Source organism: Apaloderma vittatum, unplaced genomic scaffold (genome assembly GCF_000703405.1).
Source record: "Apaloderma vittatum isolate BGI_N311 unplaced genomic scaffold, ASM70340v1 scaffold5910, whole genome shotgun sequence".
Classification (NCBI taxonomy): Eukaryota; Metazoa; Chordata; class Aves; order Trogoniformes; family Trogonidae; genus Apaloderma; species Apaloderma vittatum.
The window spans coordinates 101,047-115,545 of NW_009692864.1; the positions used below are offsets into that span (position 1 = coordinate 101,047).

General features: G+C 40.5%; 1 protein-coding gene across 1 annotated transcript in view; it reads left to right on the forward strand.

Annotated features, from left to right (window-relative positions):
- SPTLC3 (serine palmitoyltransferase, long chain base subunit 3) overlaps window positions 1-14,499 on the forward strand; it is a 52,201-nt gene that overhangs the window by 5,615 nt on the left and 32,087 nt on the right. Inside the window, exons 4-5 of the mRNA XM_009871746.1 lie at window positions 8,082-8,206; window positions 10,362-10,455. Coding sequence (XP_009870048.1) covers window positions 8,082-8,206; window positions 10,362-10,455 — 219 coding nt within the window. The remainder of the gene's footprint in view (window positions 1-8,081; window positions 8,207-10,361; window positions 10,456-14,499) is intronic.

Below are 14,499 nucleotides of genomic sequence, written 5' to 3' on the forward strand. Positions count from 1 at the left end.
ATCAAGCTCACCATTATCCCCTAGGAGCAAGATCTTGGGGTCATGAGTGGTAGTTCCGTGAAAGCAGTAACTTATTGTTCAGTGGTTAGAAAGCAAATCAAATACTAGACATTGTTAGGAAGTGACCAGAAAGCCAACCATAGAACCTCAGTATGCTACTGCAGAAAGCTGTGGTTTGCTGTCATCTTGAGTACTCTGCACAGTTCTGGCCAAAAACATTTAGCAGAACTGGCAAGTGCCAGCGAAGGGCAACAAGGATCATCAAAGGCCTCAAACAGATCCCGGGTGAAGAGCTCCTGACCTAGCTGTCTTCAGCTGGCAGAAATCCCTGCCACCTGGCTCAAAAAGAGCCTAAAGGGGGAATTTATAAACTACATGTGGCATGGAAGAGTGGTCAGGGCTGGCTGTTCATTGTCTCTTTCACGACAAGATATACAGGGCACAGTAGGAAGTTGGTAGCAGGTTTCAACCTAGAGAAAGCAGCTCTTCACACTGGGGGCCGGCAGACCCAAGGAACTCCATGCGAAGAAGGCTGCAGATGCTAAAACTTAGCACTCCTTTCCATTGTAGGGGGCACTGGCCACTTACGGGGAAGAGTTACTAGAAATACCAAGACTCTTACTTGATTCAGGATTGCCTTATGCTGAAATTAGAAGCTGGGATACTATATGTGTTTGTCCTGCTTTCATTCTTCCCCAGACATCAATACGAGACCCCACTGTAAGATGAAGGATCATGGGCAAAAGGCATCTTTTATGTGGTGCGGTGCCTCTAACACAGGTTGTTTAGCTTTATTTTGTATGATTAGTCATTTAGTTCTAATTAATTTTATTACTTATATGCCCATGGCCATTGCTGTGCAATCATTAATACTGAATCTGTGGGCTAGCAAATCATTGTACAAGTTTGTCTTGAATCAGGAACATCCACATGCTCATGTTTCTATAAAGTTGGGCAGTATTCACAATAGAGGTAGCGTAACCTGGCTGGTTTTGGTGTTTCTGAGGACACTAAGATTAAAAAGACATTAAGGGGAGACACTTTAAAAAGAGATCAACAAGTAAGAGATGCGCATATGCTTGGGGAAACGTTCTCTAAGAGCAGCAGCTTGGGTGAATATGCGAATATGGGTATTCACAAGCACTATTTTAGGCATTTTGCAGAAGACAAAAAATGCTCATATCATGGTGTGCTTTGAGGTGAAAGTCTTCAGTTCTGTGTGGTACATGCGGTGGAATCTTACATGGTAAGATCCTTCAGAAAATTTCAGAGCAGTTTGGGATGTAGAGTGAGGTCAGGGGTGAAAGCTGGGAGGAAGAATAGGACCAATCACCTAAGAGCATTCTGAGTGCACCTGAGACTGGCAAGGTTAAGCTTACCAAAGCTAGAGGAAAAGATGCTGAATTAACTGCGTGAATTATCAAGAGACCGAGGTCTCACAAAACTGACCGTGAGTGTAATTTTAATTTAAGATCCTCTTGTCAGCAGCCATCTCTCCTGCAGGTGCAGTCAAGTGACTTCTAATGAAAGTAATTTGTCCCAAAGATTAGGACATGAAAAATCAGGAAGTTTTGTTTTCTGGGAATAAATGTTGAGTCTGAGACAATAATTCTTAAACATTGAAGGATTTAAGTAACTGGAAATGAGCTATTCAAGTAACTGGAGTATTTGAAATATTAGAGTATTTTGTTTAAACTTCCCCCAAAAAAATCTCCATACTGTGTTTTATTTCTGTTTCATTTATTTTAATCTTCCTGTCAAACGTGTTACTTTTTAGCTCGATAAAAATGCCAACAAATAGGAATCTAAATAAATTTGAAGTAGCATGTATTCCCTCTATATAGTGAAAAGAAGGGCAACATGAATGTGAAGTCCTTTTTTTCCCCACACAAGCCAACGTACTTCAGTGGCTGGAGTGGCAGTTGGGGACAGGCTCACAAGCCTTTTGTCTGAGCCCATCCTGTCATCTTTAGAGTCAGCCTTTTCTAAGCAATATAACTTGAGGGAGAAATATGCAAATGGTTGTTTAACACTGTTTCCTGCTTGCTGACTGCAGATGGAAGTAAGATCAGTCATGTTACACATTTATTTTTTTTTAAGTAAGGGAGGTTACTGTGCCCTGAACATTCCTAAGCTTTAGCACCAGGGCAGTGACGGGGCCGTCACAAGAGCAGCTGGTAGTTCCAATGTTCCATTTATCTAACTCACCTCTATTCCTTATGGAGATGATATACGTGAGTAACAGGAGCAAATGTGTCATTAGTGCTATTTAAGCAGCCAAGCAGGATTCCTGCCTTTTGAAATCCTTCTCCTGTGATTATGTCTTGGACCAAAAGACAAGATGGAGCCTGCACAGAACACTTGCAGGGTGATTCATTCTGGAGGGCATGGTTAGGAGATTACCTTTGAATGCCTAGCTTGCACTCAGTTGTAGGCTTTTTTTATTTGAGGATTTTCTCTATTTGATCACAATCTGATTTCTAAAAAGGAGACCTGAAAACCTGTGGCAACACTTAAACTACAGAAGCAGCTCCATCCACTTCACTTCCTCCCATTGGGTTTTAAGGCCTCGTAATAATTTCTAGCAGCATTTCAAGAAGGCAAAAATAGTTATTTTGGCCTTTCTTTCTTTTATACCACTTCAAAGCATTAATTAAGGCCATTTTAATCTCAGTACTGTACCAACACAGAAAGAAATGGTCCATTTTTCAGTGAGGAGAAAGAGATAAAGAACTAAAATTCCCATAATTTATAGTTTCCAAGTAGGAGCTTAAGGAGAAATACAGCCATATAAATGAGAATTCATGTGTATATATATATTTCGTAATCTGGACTATTTTCTGATGGGGTACGGTGTAAGTTAGGAAACCATTCATGAGGAGAATTTTTCCTCTTTGTCATCTACTACTAACATCATTTTCCTTTTCCTGCCTACTCTTTCATAAATAACTGATCCAACATATGATCAAAGGGTCAAGTTTGTTCCTGGTATTTCCCCATTGCAGAAGAATGCTTTGCAAAGCATGATTAAGCTCTGGACAGTCTGGCAGGTGGAACTGAAGGCATTAGGGTTGTGTGACCTGTTTAAAACCTAAAATATCTCCAATATATAGTGTTATCTATGTGCATATAATTATTTAGACACTTAAGACACTGCCGTCCAGGCTTCGGCTTGATGAGGCTGTATTTCAACTGTAAATTTTTACCTCATGTTTTTATAAAGAAAAAAGCCAAGAAAATGTAAAGATCTAAATCAAACTGGAAGTTTAGTTAAAATAAATCTGCTCCTTTCTGAGAATCGGTAAATTACACAGATACATTATTATATCTATTAAAACCACAGCATCTTTGTGGTATGAAAGCCCCATCAGCTGGTAGCAACATTAAAAAAGCTAGAGCATTTCCGATTTATCAAATGCTTCCTCAAAACCCGCTTCTTTTGGGGCACTTTTATGCACATGCAGTGTTAAATGACGTAACGTTTCTGTGTGCTTCTCTTGCTCTCTCTCACCAGAATGTGTTGTTCTATGAGTGTAGGCTTTGCTCTTGTACTGGGTTCTGTAGGACTTTGATACCATTTGCATCAGCCACTCTTATAGGGTAGTCTAAATAAATACTACAGATTCTGCTTGTACTGGGTTCTGTAGGACTTTGATACCATTTGCATCAGCCACTCTTATAGAGTAGCCTAAATAAATACTACAGATTCTGCATCTTCTGCTTCTTCATCCTTTTAGTAATAACTCATCCAATCTTGCTGTTGTAATATTTGCATCAGCCACTCTTATAGAATAGCCTAAATAAATACTACAGGTTCTGCGTCTTCTGCTTCTTCATCCTTCTAGTAATAACTCATCCAATCTTGCTGTTGTAAAAATGTGCATGTGTTTCAGTTGCATTAGTTTTTCACCTCTGAGAAATACCTTACCAGAGTGAGTTTGCTACCTGAAGTTTCACATGTGGCAGGGAAGTTTAGGTGCTTCTTTCTGTTCCCCGCCCTCCTAAGGATGCCTCTGACAAACTGTCATTTTCACAGGGTAATGCTTTGTATTCACCTTGGTGAGTCACAGCAGTGAGCATAGGATTCCCAGTTGTTGTCTGTAAGTGGAATTGGCTTTTGTGGGAATCTGTTCTTTTTCTTTCAATAACTTGTTGCTTACATCAGTTGAATCTCCCAGCTTCTGTTCAACACAAAGCAAGCAGGTATTTTCCTGTCTCCTTTAGGTCTCAGAATTCCAAACAAAAAAATTGTATTAAAGGATACTGTTGCCAGTGTTGGCAGTTTAACCAGTACATGTCATTAGCACTTAAGAAAGTGGAAGACTGTACTGAGCAGGGCAACCATTGACATAAACCACCTTGTCCAAGCTGAAAGTGTCAAAGCTAAGTCATGAACTGTGTGGATTATGGGAGGTGCATTTTCTAGCTTTATCTGCCTAGTAGACTGACAGTGACTTTCAACTCAAGAGCATGAGTAAGCCTAGGAAAGCCTGCCAGGGCACAGCACTCTGCATGTTCCCTGTCCCCCAGAGTGCAGTGGCAAGTTAATGGGAGGAACTGGGTCATCACATTTTGGAAAGAAGGGAATTTACTTTGACTAGTGTGGGAATCTGTGTAGGTGGCTAACATTGTGAAAGTCCACTTCTGATAAGATCTTTGATTTTATTTTCCATAACATCTATATAATCCTGAAACACAGTGACACTTGCTGTATTCTATTGTGTGCAGCTGTTCAGGAGGGAGGAATAACTTTAAACAGAAAATATTTCATTTTGTCTCTTAAAGATGCAAGCAGGTTTCTCTTTTCAGTTCTATCTCATCTTTCCTGGTAAGATGTCACGCATTATTTAATTGACTTGCCATTTCTCAGGTCAAACCAAGCTGTAATCAGCATAAAAATCAGAGCAGGTAGAGTATGGGTAAAGATTCTAATGTCTATGTATAGGACAAGTGTAGAAGGTATCTGTTTATTTTAATGAAAACATACCTAGTATATCACTTTTCATCCACCAGATCATGATGCTGGTCTGAATCCAGCACAATACATTTTAAGGCTCATGATAACCTGACTTGACACTGCTAAGGTTGTGTTTAATGAAGACCGGTGTAATTACTGCCTTTCTTTTGTAGCAGCTTGTGCTAGTGGAAGTTCATTTGGATAAAATTTGCATCTGGCTGGCAGTGCTGATTATGCTTGTTGGGGCGGCTGCTGTGTCCAGCTGGTGGACAAGCCTCATCCTGGCAGAGCAGATCTTGAGCCCTTGTTTCCTCCAGCAGAGAGAAGCGATAAAATCGGTATAGTTTATATTGTGTCCAAGGACTGGAGAAATCACTCTGGAGAAATCTTCTGATATGACTAAATAATTACATAATTTGTTAAGTAAATATCCCTTTTACTTTAAACCTGGGCAAACACAAGCTGATGTGCTTTATCAGATCTACTCAGTGTATGTCTCCGTTGCAGACCTCCCCCTGTCAGTACCGATGTGTATTGTGTTGCTTCTGCAGCGCCTCACCTACCACCTACAGTATTGCCATTATAATTAAAGTAATTCAAAACTAGGGCTCGTTTTGCAAATCCCTGTCGATCAGGTTTTGCGTCTGCAAACCAAACCCTTGTCGATTCCAATTTGTATTCCAGGATTTGTAGCAATAGCGATATGCAATGTCATCTGCATTCACTGTTAGGATTAGTAAATATTAAGTAAGAATCAGTCATTAAGAGCGTCTCAATCTTTAACATCACAAAATCAATAAAAATAGGTCAAAAACATGGTGTCCTTTCTGGTTCATCTAATAGATGCTTGAACAGAATAATCTATAGTGAGTCAGACTTTTCTTGTTTGTAAAAATAGAAAACATATGATGCAACCCCAAAAAACCAATTTAACTCCACCCCAGTAGTGTCAGATTTACACCTTAAAGAGCCAGGGACAATTTTCTCTTGCCTTAAAATTCGTGCCTTGCAAAGCACACACTGCTTGTTTCTCTTGCTTTCACAAACCTCCTTCTAATTCAAGCTTCCGTTTCAGACTTCATTTGCTCTTTGTGTGCCGATAGCCCTCAAGTGACAAAATATTACCTGCAGGGAGCGCTAGGGTAGCTGACTATGCTGGAACCCTCCGCTGTCAATGATTGCCATAACCACGTGGAAAAGTAACTGGGCCCTAAGTGCCAAAAATGTAGAAATAACCATAGAAATACACCCTGAGACCTACTGGACTTCCAAGTTAAGACGTAGATTCTCAGACACATCTCCAGTGAGCTGCTCAACTCTGAAATGTTACATGGCTTTGTATTTGATGGAGCTTGGGTTCTAAGCAGTGGCTGTGTGCAGAGCCAGCCAGTATCCTTGTGTATCTCGGGATCTGCAAATGCAAAAAACAAGTCATCCTCAAGTCATCCTTCAAGCAGAGTCGGCTCACAACTACTGGAGGTTCTGCAGAGCCAAATTTTCTGCATCATCTTAACTTGTCAAAGCACAGAGCCCAGCTCGATGTGCATCCGGTGTGATACAATGGTTGCAGAGACACTTGAAACTCTGCCAGATTTGACTTGGGTCTAGCAGAACCCAGGCAGGCTCTGTGCCGAGTTATGACACCGCTGTTCTTTACTGTCCAAGTAATCCAGGTTTTTCCAGGAGCCACATGATCCTTGTTCTTTATCTTCCTGGCTCTTGTAGAGTTACATGCCTCCATGATATTTTTCATATTCTAAGTGAATGCCTTTCTTATTTAACAAGAAAAAATAATGAAAACACTACTTCACTGTAATCAGCTGAGTTAGTGCTGTTGCTGAAACTGTACTACTGCCGGTTTTATTTTGTTTTTTTGGGTTTTTTTAATGAGCTTTCCTCCATGATGAAGGCAAGATCATCTTCCTGACTCATCATTCTTGTCGAGGCACTCTAGCCAAGCTTCTGCTTTCCTCCATTCACCTGCTCTTTGTCCATCACAGTGAACACAGATCCTTTTGTTCCCATCAACTGTAATTCACTTTGCCTATGTTATTGTAACATCAACTCATGCAGCACAAGTGAGGCAAGATATTCACTTCCTTTTTTTTTTTTTTTCTTCAGTCCTTGTTTACAGGGGAAATGCTGTCAGAATCCACAGGCCAATCTCTTTTTTTCCCCCCAGATCATGCTACAAGAGTTCCTTCTGCCTTTATACCTGCAATGCAACCACAGACTAGAGAGCTGGCAAGTTCAGATGATTCATTACTGTTGAAAGTTATTTGTTATGTTAGGCTCTTAACACCATTCCTCTGTTTGTTGCCTTTTGTATTTTGTCACCCTCTGTTGCAAGTTGGTGGGAAAGATACTGCTTTCATTGGATAGTTGGAGCACCTTATTTGTTTGGAGACTTCAGGCAATTATATTAGATAAGCAACATACAATAAAGAAGGCTCTTGAGTCACAGAATCACAGAATCATGGAATGGCCAGAGTTGGAAGGGAACACTGAAGGTCATCTAGTCCAGCCCCTCTGCTAGAGCAGCATCACCTAGAGCAGATCATGCAGGAACATATCCAGTGTTGCCTTTTCATGTGTGACTGTTGAGAGGCAGGGAAGAGGAGAGTTGCAATCAGTTATGGAGACTTTTGTCTTCCAAAGCAGGAGATTATGGAGAACACTTATGTTTGGGGGTTTTTATCTGTATAAAATCATAATTAAGAATTTTATATGCATACATAGGCACCCAAGAATAAATGGAAGGATTTTGTTGTCGTTTTTTGCTTTCACATCAAGGGAGAACTTAAGAATATGCGAGATGTTTGTCTCACATTTGCTCTAAAAAGGGGTTGTTTCTGTCCTTGTTGCAGGGGGAGGAAAAAGGCAAAAATTAATTCTTCGTAATAAACTGACAAAAGTTGTTACAGAAAAAACGAATCTTTTTTTCCCAAAGCAACCCTAACAGCGACAGTATTTATTAACATTAGTTATAGCTGGTTTGCATCCTTGCTTTTTCTCGCATTGTCCCACATGCACAAGATACAAATGGAAAACCTTCATTAGAACTTCATTACAGCTTCTAGCCCGTTCTTTTGTATGTTTTATGCCCTTGTCCTTATTTCTGCAGGCACTCTAGACAAACACGTAGAACTAGAGAAACTTGTGGCCAAGTTCCTTGGTGTGGAAGATGCTATGGTGTTTGGCATGGGCTTTGCAACTAACTCGATGAATATTCCAGCCCTTGTTGGAAAGGTGAGTACTTCCTTAAAGAACGTGTAGAGCAGTTGTTTATTAATTGTTTTAACAGCTGTTGTGTTATTCTGGGCACACATGAAGTGGAAAGGCTTGACCAAGGAACAAAGCCTGGTATCAAGAATGCATGAGTCATAAGGCTGATGACCTTGGGACCTTAAATATGCTCTTTCATAATGTTTTTTCTAGCTCTAGGTGTTGCCATCACAGACACCTAACATCTATTTAGGAATAAGGGGTGCAGTTGTTTAGCTTCTCTTAACAAACTTGCTTCTCCCAAAAATGTAAGGAAATGTTGCATCCCGTGTTTCAGGTGTTGTGGGATAAAGTATTTGGGCTACTTGCACAGATATTGCCAGGCTGCATGTGGTGAAAGAAGATGATTAGCCTATTTTTTAATAACACTTTCAGAAAGGAGAAAGCACAGTGTTTAGCATTCCAGCCCTGCAAAGAAAGCCATCAGCAAATGCAAGTCTGACGTTTTGACCACGTGACAAAAGATGAGTTCTTAATTGGTGTCGAAGGGACTTGTCTCCAACATGGATTGCCTGACACAAAGGCAAATCTATCATCCTGTCAATCACAGCTCCTGGCATAACTCCATGACATGTTATGTCATGTATGTCACAGGTACACTGTCCTGTTAGCTGGAGAAGTGAGTAGCTCCTCTTTAGTTCGTGCAAGTGCGAAACAGTATCTCCCTCGTGGTGCAAACGGAATGAAATCACTGTGTGATGTGTGATCAAGATTTCTTCTGAAGCACCAGCGTAGAGGTGAAGTCCCTTCACTCACTATTGACAAACCCAGCTTTTGCAGGAGATTTTTAAAGTACATGTCTACAAAGGCTGGATGGGGACAATTGCTTCAGCTGCAAAGAACCTGAACTTCAACCTGCAGTGGTGCTGGAGAAGTTGCCCGGCAGTTTCAGTGGGGACAGACAGAGAGAATTAATAAAGGCAAATTGATGAAATTGCAGACGTACGTAACAGCCTAAGATACTTGTCCCTTGCTTAGCTATACAACAATTTTCCCTCGCTTAGCTGGCCTCATGTGGAGACTCAGGCCTCTGTCAGAGGTGGGATATGTAGATATAAGTGGCACAAATAAAGATATTACTATATGTATTATATAGAATGTAATTACAACAATTTAGTATATATTAAAATTATGTAGTATTATAATATATATATTATGTAATTGTTCTATGTTGGGGAGATTTATTCCTAAATTTCCCTCTATAACTAAGCCTAGAAGCTACATCTTTTTGTCAAGATGCTTATACTGTTACTGTTAGTTCTGCATACCAGTCTTTAGGCAGTTTTCTGTGAGTATCTCTCAGCCTAGGCATAATCTGTGTTTTCAAAATAAGTGTTTACTTAATGTTGTATTGCCCTTTGAGTAGTAAAACCACAACATAAGACATGTAATAGAAAACAACAGGAAAAAATAGAAATAATAACAATAGAAAAAAACAATAGAAAACAAAATGAGGGTTTCAGCTTGAATTTCAACTGTGAATCCTGGCTTCTGTTAACATACAAAGTTGTTTCTCTTGCATTTCTGTTTTAGTTTCTAAAAAGAAAATGAGTTTCCAAGTGAGTTAATTAATAAAAAATATACTGCAGATGAACTGTATATGCATTTACCAGAGAAAAACTCTGCCTGGTGCCTAGAGTCCGCTCACAACTAAGTGGAGGTGAGATATATGAGGCACCAGTCTGTCCTGATCTCATTTCTGCAGCCCAAAGTGGTGATGCCGGTCCAGCCTCAGTATTACTCCTTACACTGCTGACATGCAGTTTTTGTATATAGGGTGGTGACTGCATTTTCGCTTCAACGGTAGACAGGTGGTAGAGAAGAAACACCACTTGATTTTGCTATAAAGCAGTCAATCTCTGCTAGGTATATTCACTACTTTCCAGTTACAGGAGATATTCAGCCCCTTTGCATCACCTGGGGGTGCTGGGGAATTGGATCCCACAGTTTCTGCTCACCTTTGCAGTGGTCCTGGCACCTTCTGTAAAGTGGCAGAAAATCCAATGAATGTTCAATACGTAAAGCGTGTCTGGTGCAATGCTGTATCGTAGGCACACGTGTGCTGACATACGTGTGCTTCCCAATTCATACAGATGCTTATTGTACTCCTTTTCCACAGGGCTGCCTCATTTTAAGTGATGAGTTGAACCACACTTCTCTTGTTCTTGGTGCGAGGCTTTCAGGTGCTACTATTAGAACCTTCAAGCATAATAGTGAGTATTGAAGTTGGAAATATTTAGAGACAGAGTTGCTCATGCCTCAAAGGCAAGAATGCTTTCTTTTAATGCTTGTTTTGCTGTCAGTTCCCAGATAATACTTTTATCCAGGCCGAAGGATTAGCTGTTCAATATTATGAGTTATTTCTGATGGGGAAAAATTAATACTGTAATATTATAATTGCTGTTGTGCATGATTTGAGTCATTGGGTTGCACCTCAATTTGAAAATCCGTCTTAATCTTGTTGTCTTTTTGACATGCTGAATTACTGTATGCTGTCATAGAGGTGTTACTTTTACTATTACTGTGGCCAAAATGGCACAAACATACCTAGAAAAACATACTCTGTATTTCCTGCCTCTGTTTCTAGCAGTTTCAGTGCAACAAGAGTTGCATCAACATCACATTGCTTTGAAACTGTTACCCTGAACTCCCAGGGGGCTGTACCAAAGCTGCAGAGGGTTATATCAAAAGCGTCATCTCAAATATTTTTTGAAGTATAATATTAGTATAGAAATCACACATTGACTTTGTAGTCATGTAATTATCTTCTAAAATACTCATACTTTTTAACTTTTGTTTGGTTAATGCTGCTGTGGTCACCATCAGAGACATTGTGATTGATGACAAGAGCTTGTTCTTCTCCCCTATTCCCAATTGCAATGCTGCCACCAGGTAGCGATTGCAACAGAGGTTAAGAAGCTAGAGAAGTGGTGAGGAATGAGAAAAGAGGTCTGACTCCTTTGTTACTAGCTAACACAGTCCCTTCTCTTTATTAAGTGTTGCGTTCAGCCATGAGGTGAGAAAAAATGAATTATGCATATGCTGTAAAAGGCCTAAGGATCCATTGGAATGAAAAGTACAGTATAATGATAATATAAGGTGTTGTTATAATTAATATCTATTCATAATTTGGGTGAGAAGCAATTTCTGAAGATCATTCAATAATTAAAGATCATCTGAACCCAAATGTTTTTATAGAAGTATTTAAAATTAGCCTGTAGCATACTCCAACTCGGTTCGCTTCCACAAATCTGGACATGCTAGGCACAATTGCTCTACCAGTCTTCTCACCTCTTCCTTAGTTTGTCTGATGCCTTGTTCCATCCAAATGGGTTTGCATCACATCTTGTGCAAAGACCTCTCACTACCCAAATCCAAATGGTCTCACCCTCTCTACCCATCTATGCTGCATGCAACCCTGCTGGTTTGTGTCACTTTCCACAGCATTTCAAAGAACATTCCAGTTTGGGGGGTGTATTCCCCTCACCTCCTAGGGAAGCAGTGAAGGCATCACTTTGAGCTGTCATTCTTGCTTTAAGGAATTCAGTCTCTAGCCATCTTCCCATATTTCATTCTGCTCCCGAGAATCAGAGAATTGTAGCTGATTCCTAACCAGCCCCTGCTTGCATTTATGCTAAATTAAATCTGATGTGCTTTTGTGAATAATATATGAACCTAGAAATAGTAATGACTTATCCAAAAACCATGAATCCAGCATTGAAAAACATAAATAGTACCTTTAAAGGTCTCAGCAAACATCAGTGTGAGCCTATCCAGGTTGCTTTGGAAAAACTCATTGATTTCAAGATTAGAGATCCAGTTTGCCAAAGTTGGTTTTGTATGCTGTTTCTGAGACATCACTTTAACTTATTTCCAAAATGAAACTGTGGAAACTTACCTAAATCCTGTTTGGAATTTGAGTGTCAGCTTTTGTCATCAAAATTCTGTAGGCCTTGAATTTCAACCTAAGTGGCATTTAAGAGAGCACTTTGTGTGAAGCAGTTTCATACATTCATGCGCTCTCTCTCAGCCCACTGTGAGTCTCTCAGAATGTTAGTTCCATGGTTAAAAAGTTTTTTCTTTGGAATATTTCCTTCATCATATTCAAGAGTTACACATCACCAACAGCTTTTACAATCACATGTGCAGAAATGTATGTATGTATGTGCCTTTTGCTTTGGAGAGAACAGGATGTGTACTGGGGGAGGGATAGCAGTGGAAAGCGTAATCCAGCAGGGCTGCCTTTGCAGGATGCACAGTTGCACCCAAAATTAAGTAGACCATATTGTTTTTTGTGCCTCTGTCTAAGAGTATTATATTACAAATCAGTATAGCAAATTAATTAAGGATACACATAATCAAAACTTCCAGCTTGTGTTGGGAGGGTTCTTTTCAGTTAAGACACCTGCTTGTTTGTGTTGTTAGATCAGAGCTGTGTTGCTTATGCTACCAGATTATCCTGCTTGCCAGTTTTGGGATATATACAGCATACCTACAGGCATGCACACACATGCCCAAATTGTCAGAGTATGTTAGTTCTGTCATCGTCATGCTTATGAACAGGGGAAATAAGTGATTATACATGTCATACTGCTTGATGCCAAAGAAAGGTTCCTTAGGATGTATTGGCCCTGTGGATAAATAGAAAACTTTGCACCATGAGTTGCCGTTTGAGGATCTTTAATAAGCATTAATTTCAGCATCAGGTAGTAATGAGTTCTGCCTTAGTTTTGAAAATCCTCTGTGTTCTAGTAGAAAAAGGCGGTATCCTCCACATCTTCTTTCCAGGCGATTGATGTGTGTCATTTCATATAAGGAAATCAGTGACCTTTTAGAGAGCTTCGCCCCTGGGCATCAGCTGGAGGATGTCACTGTGTCAAAGGCTTGGCTGAGGCTCTTTGATAAGCAGTTGGAACAATTCTCCAGCAAGGTGCAGAAACAAAGAACAAGTCTGAATGCTCTTGTGAGACCCTACCTTGAATACTGCGTCCAGTTCTGGTGCCCTCACCATAACAGGGACATGGATCTGTTGGAGCGTGTTCAGAGGAGGCCAAAAGGTTGATCCAGGGGCTGGAGCACCTCTGCTACAAGGACAGGTTGCGGGAGCTGGGATTGTTCAGTCTTGAAAAGAGAAGACTTTGGGGGGGACCTAATAGCTGCCTTCCAATACCTGAAGGGAACCTACAGGAAGGCTGGGGAAGAACTTTTTACAAGTGTCCAGCAATAGGACAAGGGGAAATGGGTTTAAGTTGAAGGAGAATAGATTTAGATTAGATCTTAGGAAGAAATTCTTCAGTACGAGGGCAGCAAGACTTTGGAATAAATTGCCCAGAGATGTTGTGGCTGCCCCCTCCCTGGAGGTGTTCAAGGCCAAGTTGGATGAAGCCTTGAGTAGCCTGATCTAGTTGAGAGGCGTCCCTGCCCATGACAGGGAGGTTGGACTAGATGATCTCTAAGGTTCCTTCCAGCCTAGGCCATTCTAGGATTCTATGACTCCAGCCTAAAGAGGATTAGGTCTTAATGTGCATTTCAATCTTATTTGTATGTACGGAGCCAAGTTGTGTGCTGGCACGAGCTGGCTCGCCTCCTTTGGAGCTGTGCCACGCTCCTCACTCCTACTGTTTGACCAAGTATTGCCCCACACTAAAGAGATGTCAGGGGGTACCGCCCCTAGTGCCTGAGACATGCTCTCTGTGCAGGAGAAGCAAATAAAGTCAGGCAGCAGATTTTGAAGTTACCCTTTTGCCAGGAGGATGCAGCTTGTGAAAGCAGATTTTTGTCCACACTCTTTGTTGCTTACATCAGCCTCTTTTGAAGTGCTGCGTAATACCCTTGGTAGAGCTGCCTAGAACATATTTACTTTGGCTCCAGCTTAGCTGGTTGCACATGTGTAGAAGAGGCAATGAGAGAGGGATGAGGTGTGAGTGTTTGTTGCGGTTATTACAAGTGGTTATCAAAATGAGGAGGAGTAATTATGTAACAATTTAGTGAAGCAATGGTGTATTTTCTGAACCAGCTACTTCCTGAGTATTATACATAAAAATTGCACAGGTGTGTGCTGCGAACTTGCCTTTCTAACAAGATCAGTGCTGTGAATCTCTCTCCCCTTCCCTTTTTCCTCCTGCTATGGATAAACTATTTTAAAAAGAAAAATTACAGGAAACTTTGTTCTATGATAAAATATTTCACTGAAAAGAGACTAAAACCTGCCGTTTTAAACTTGCTACTGAAGCACATTGATTTTTCAAAGGCTATGC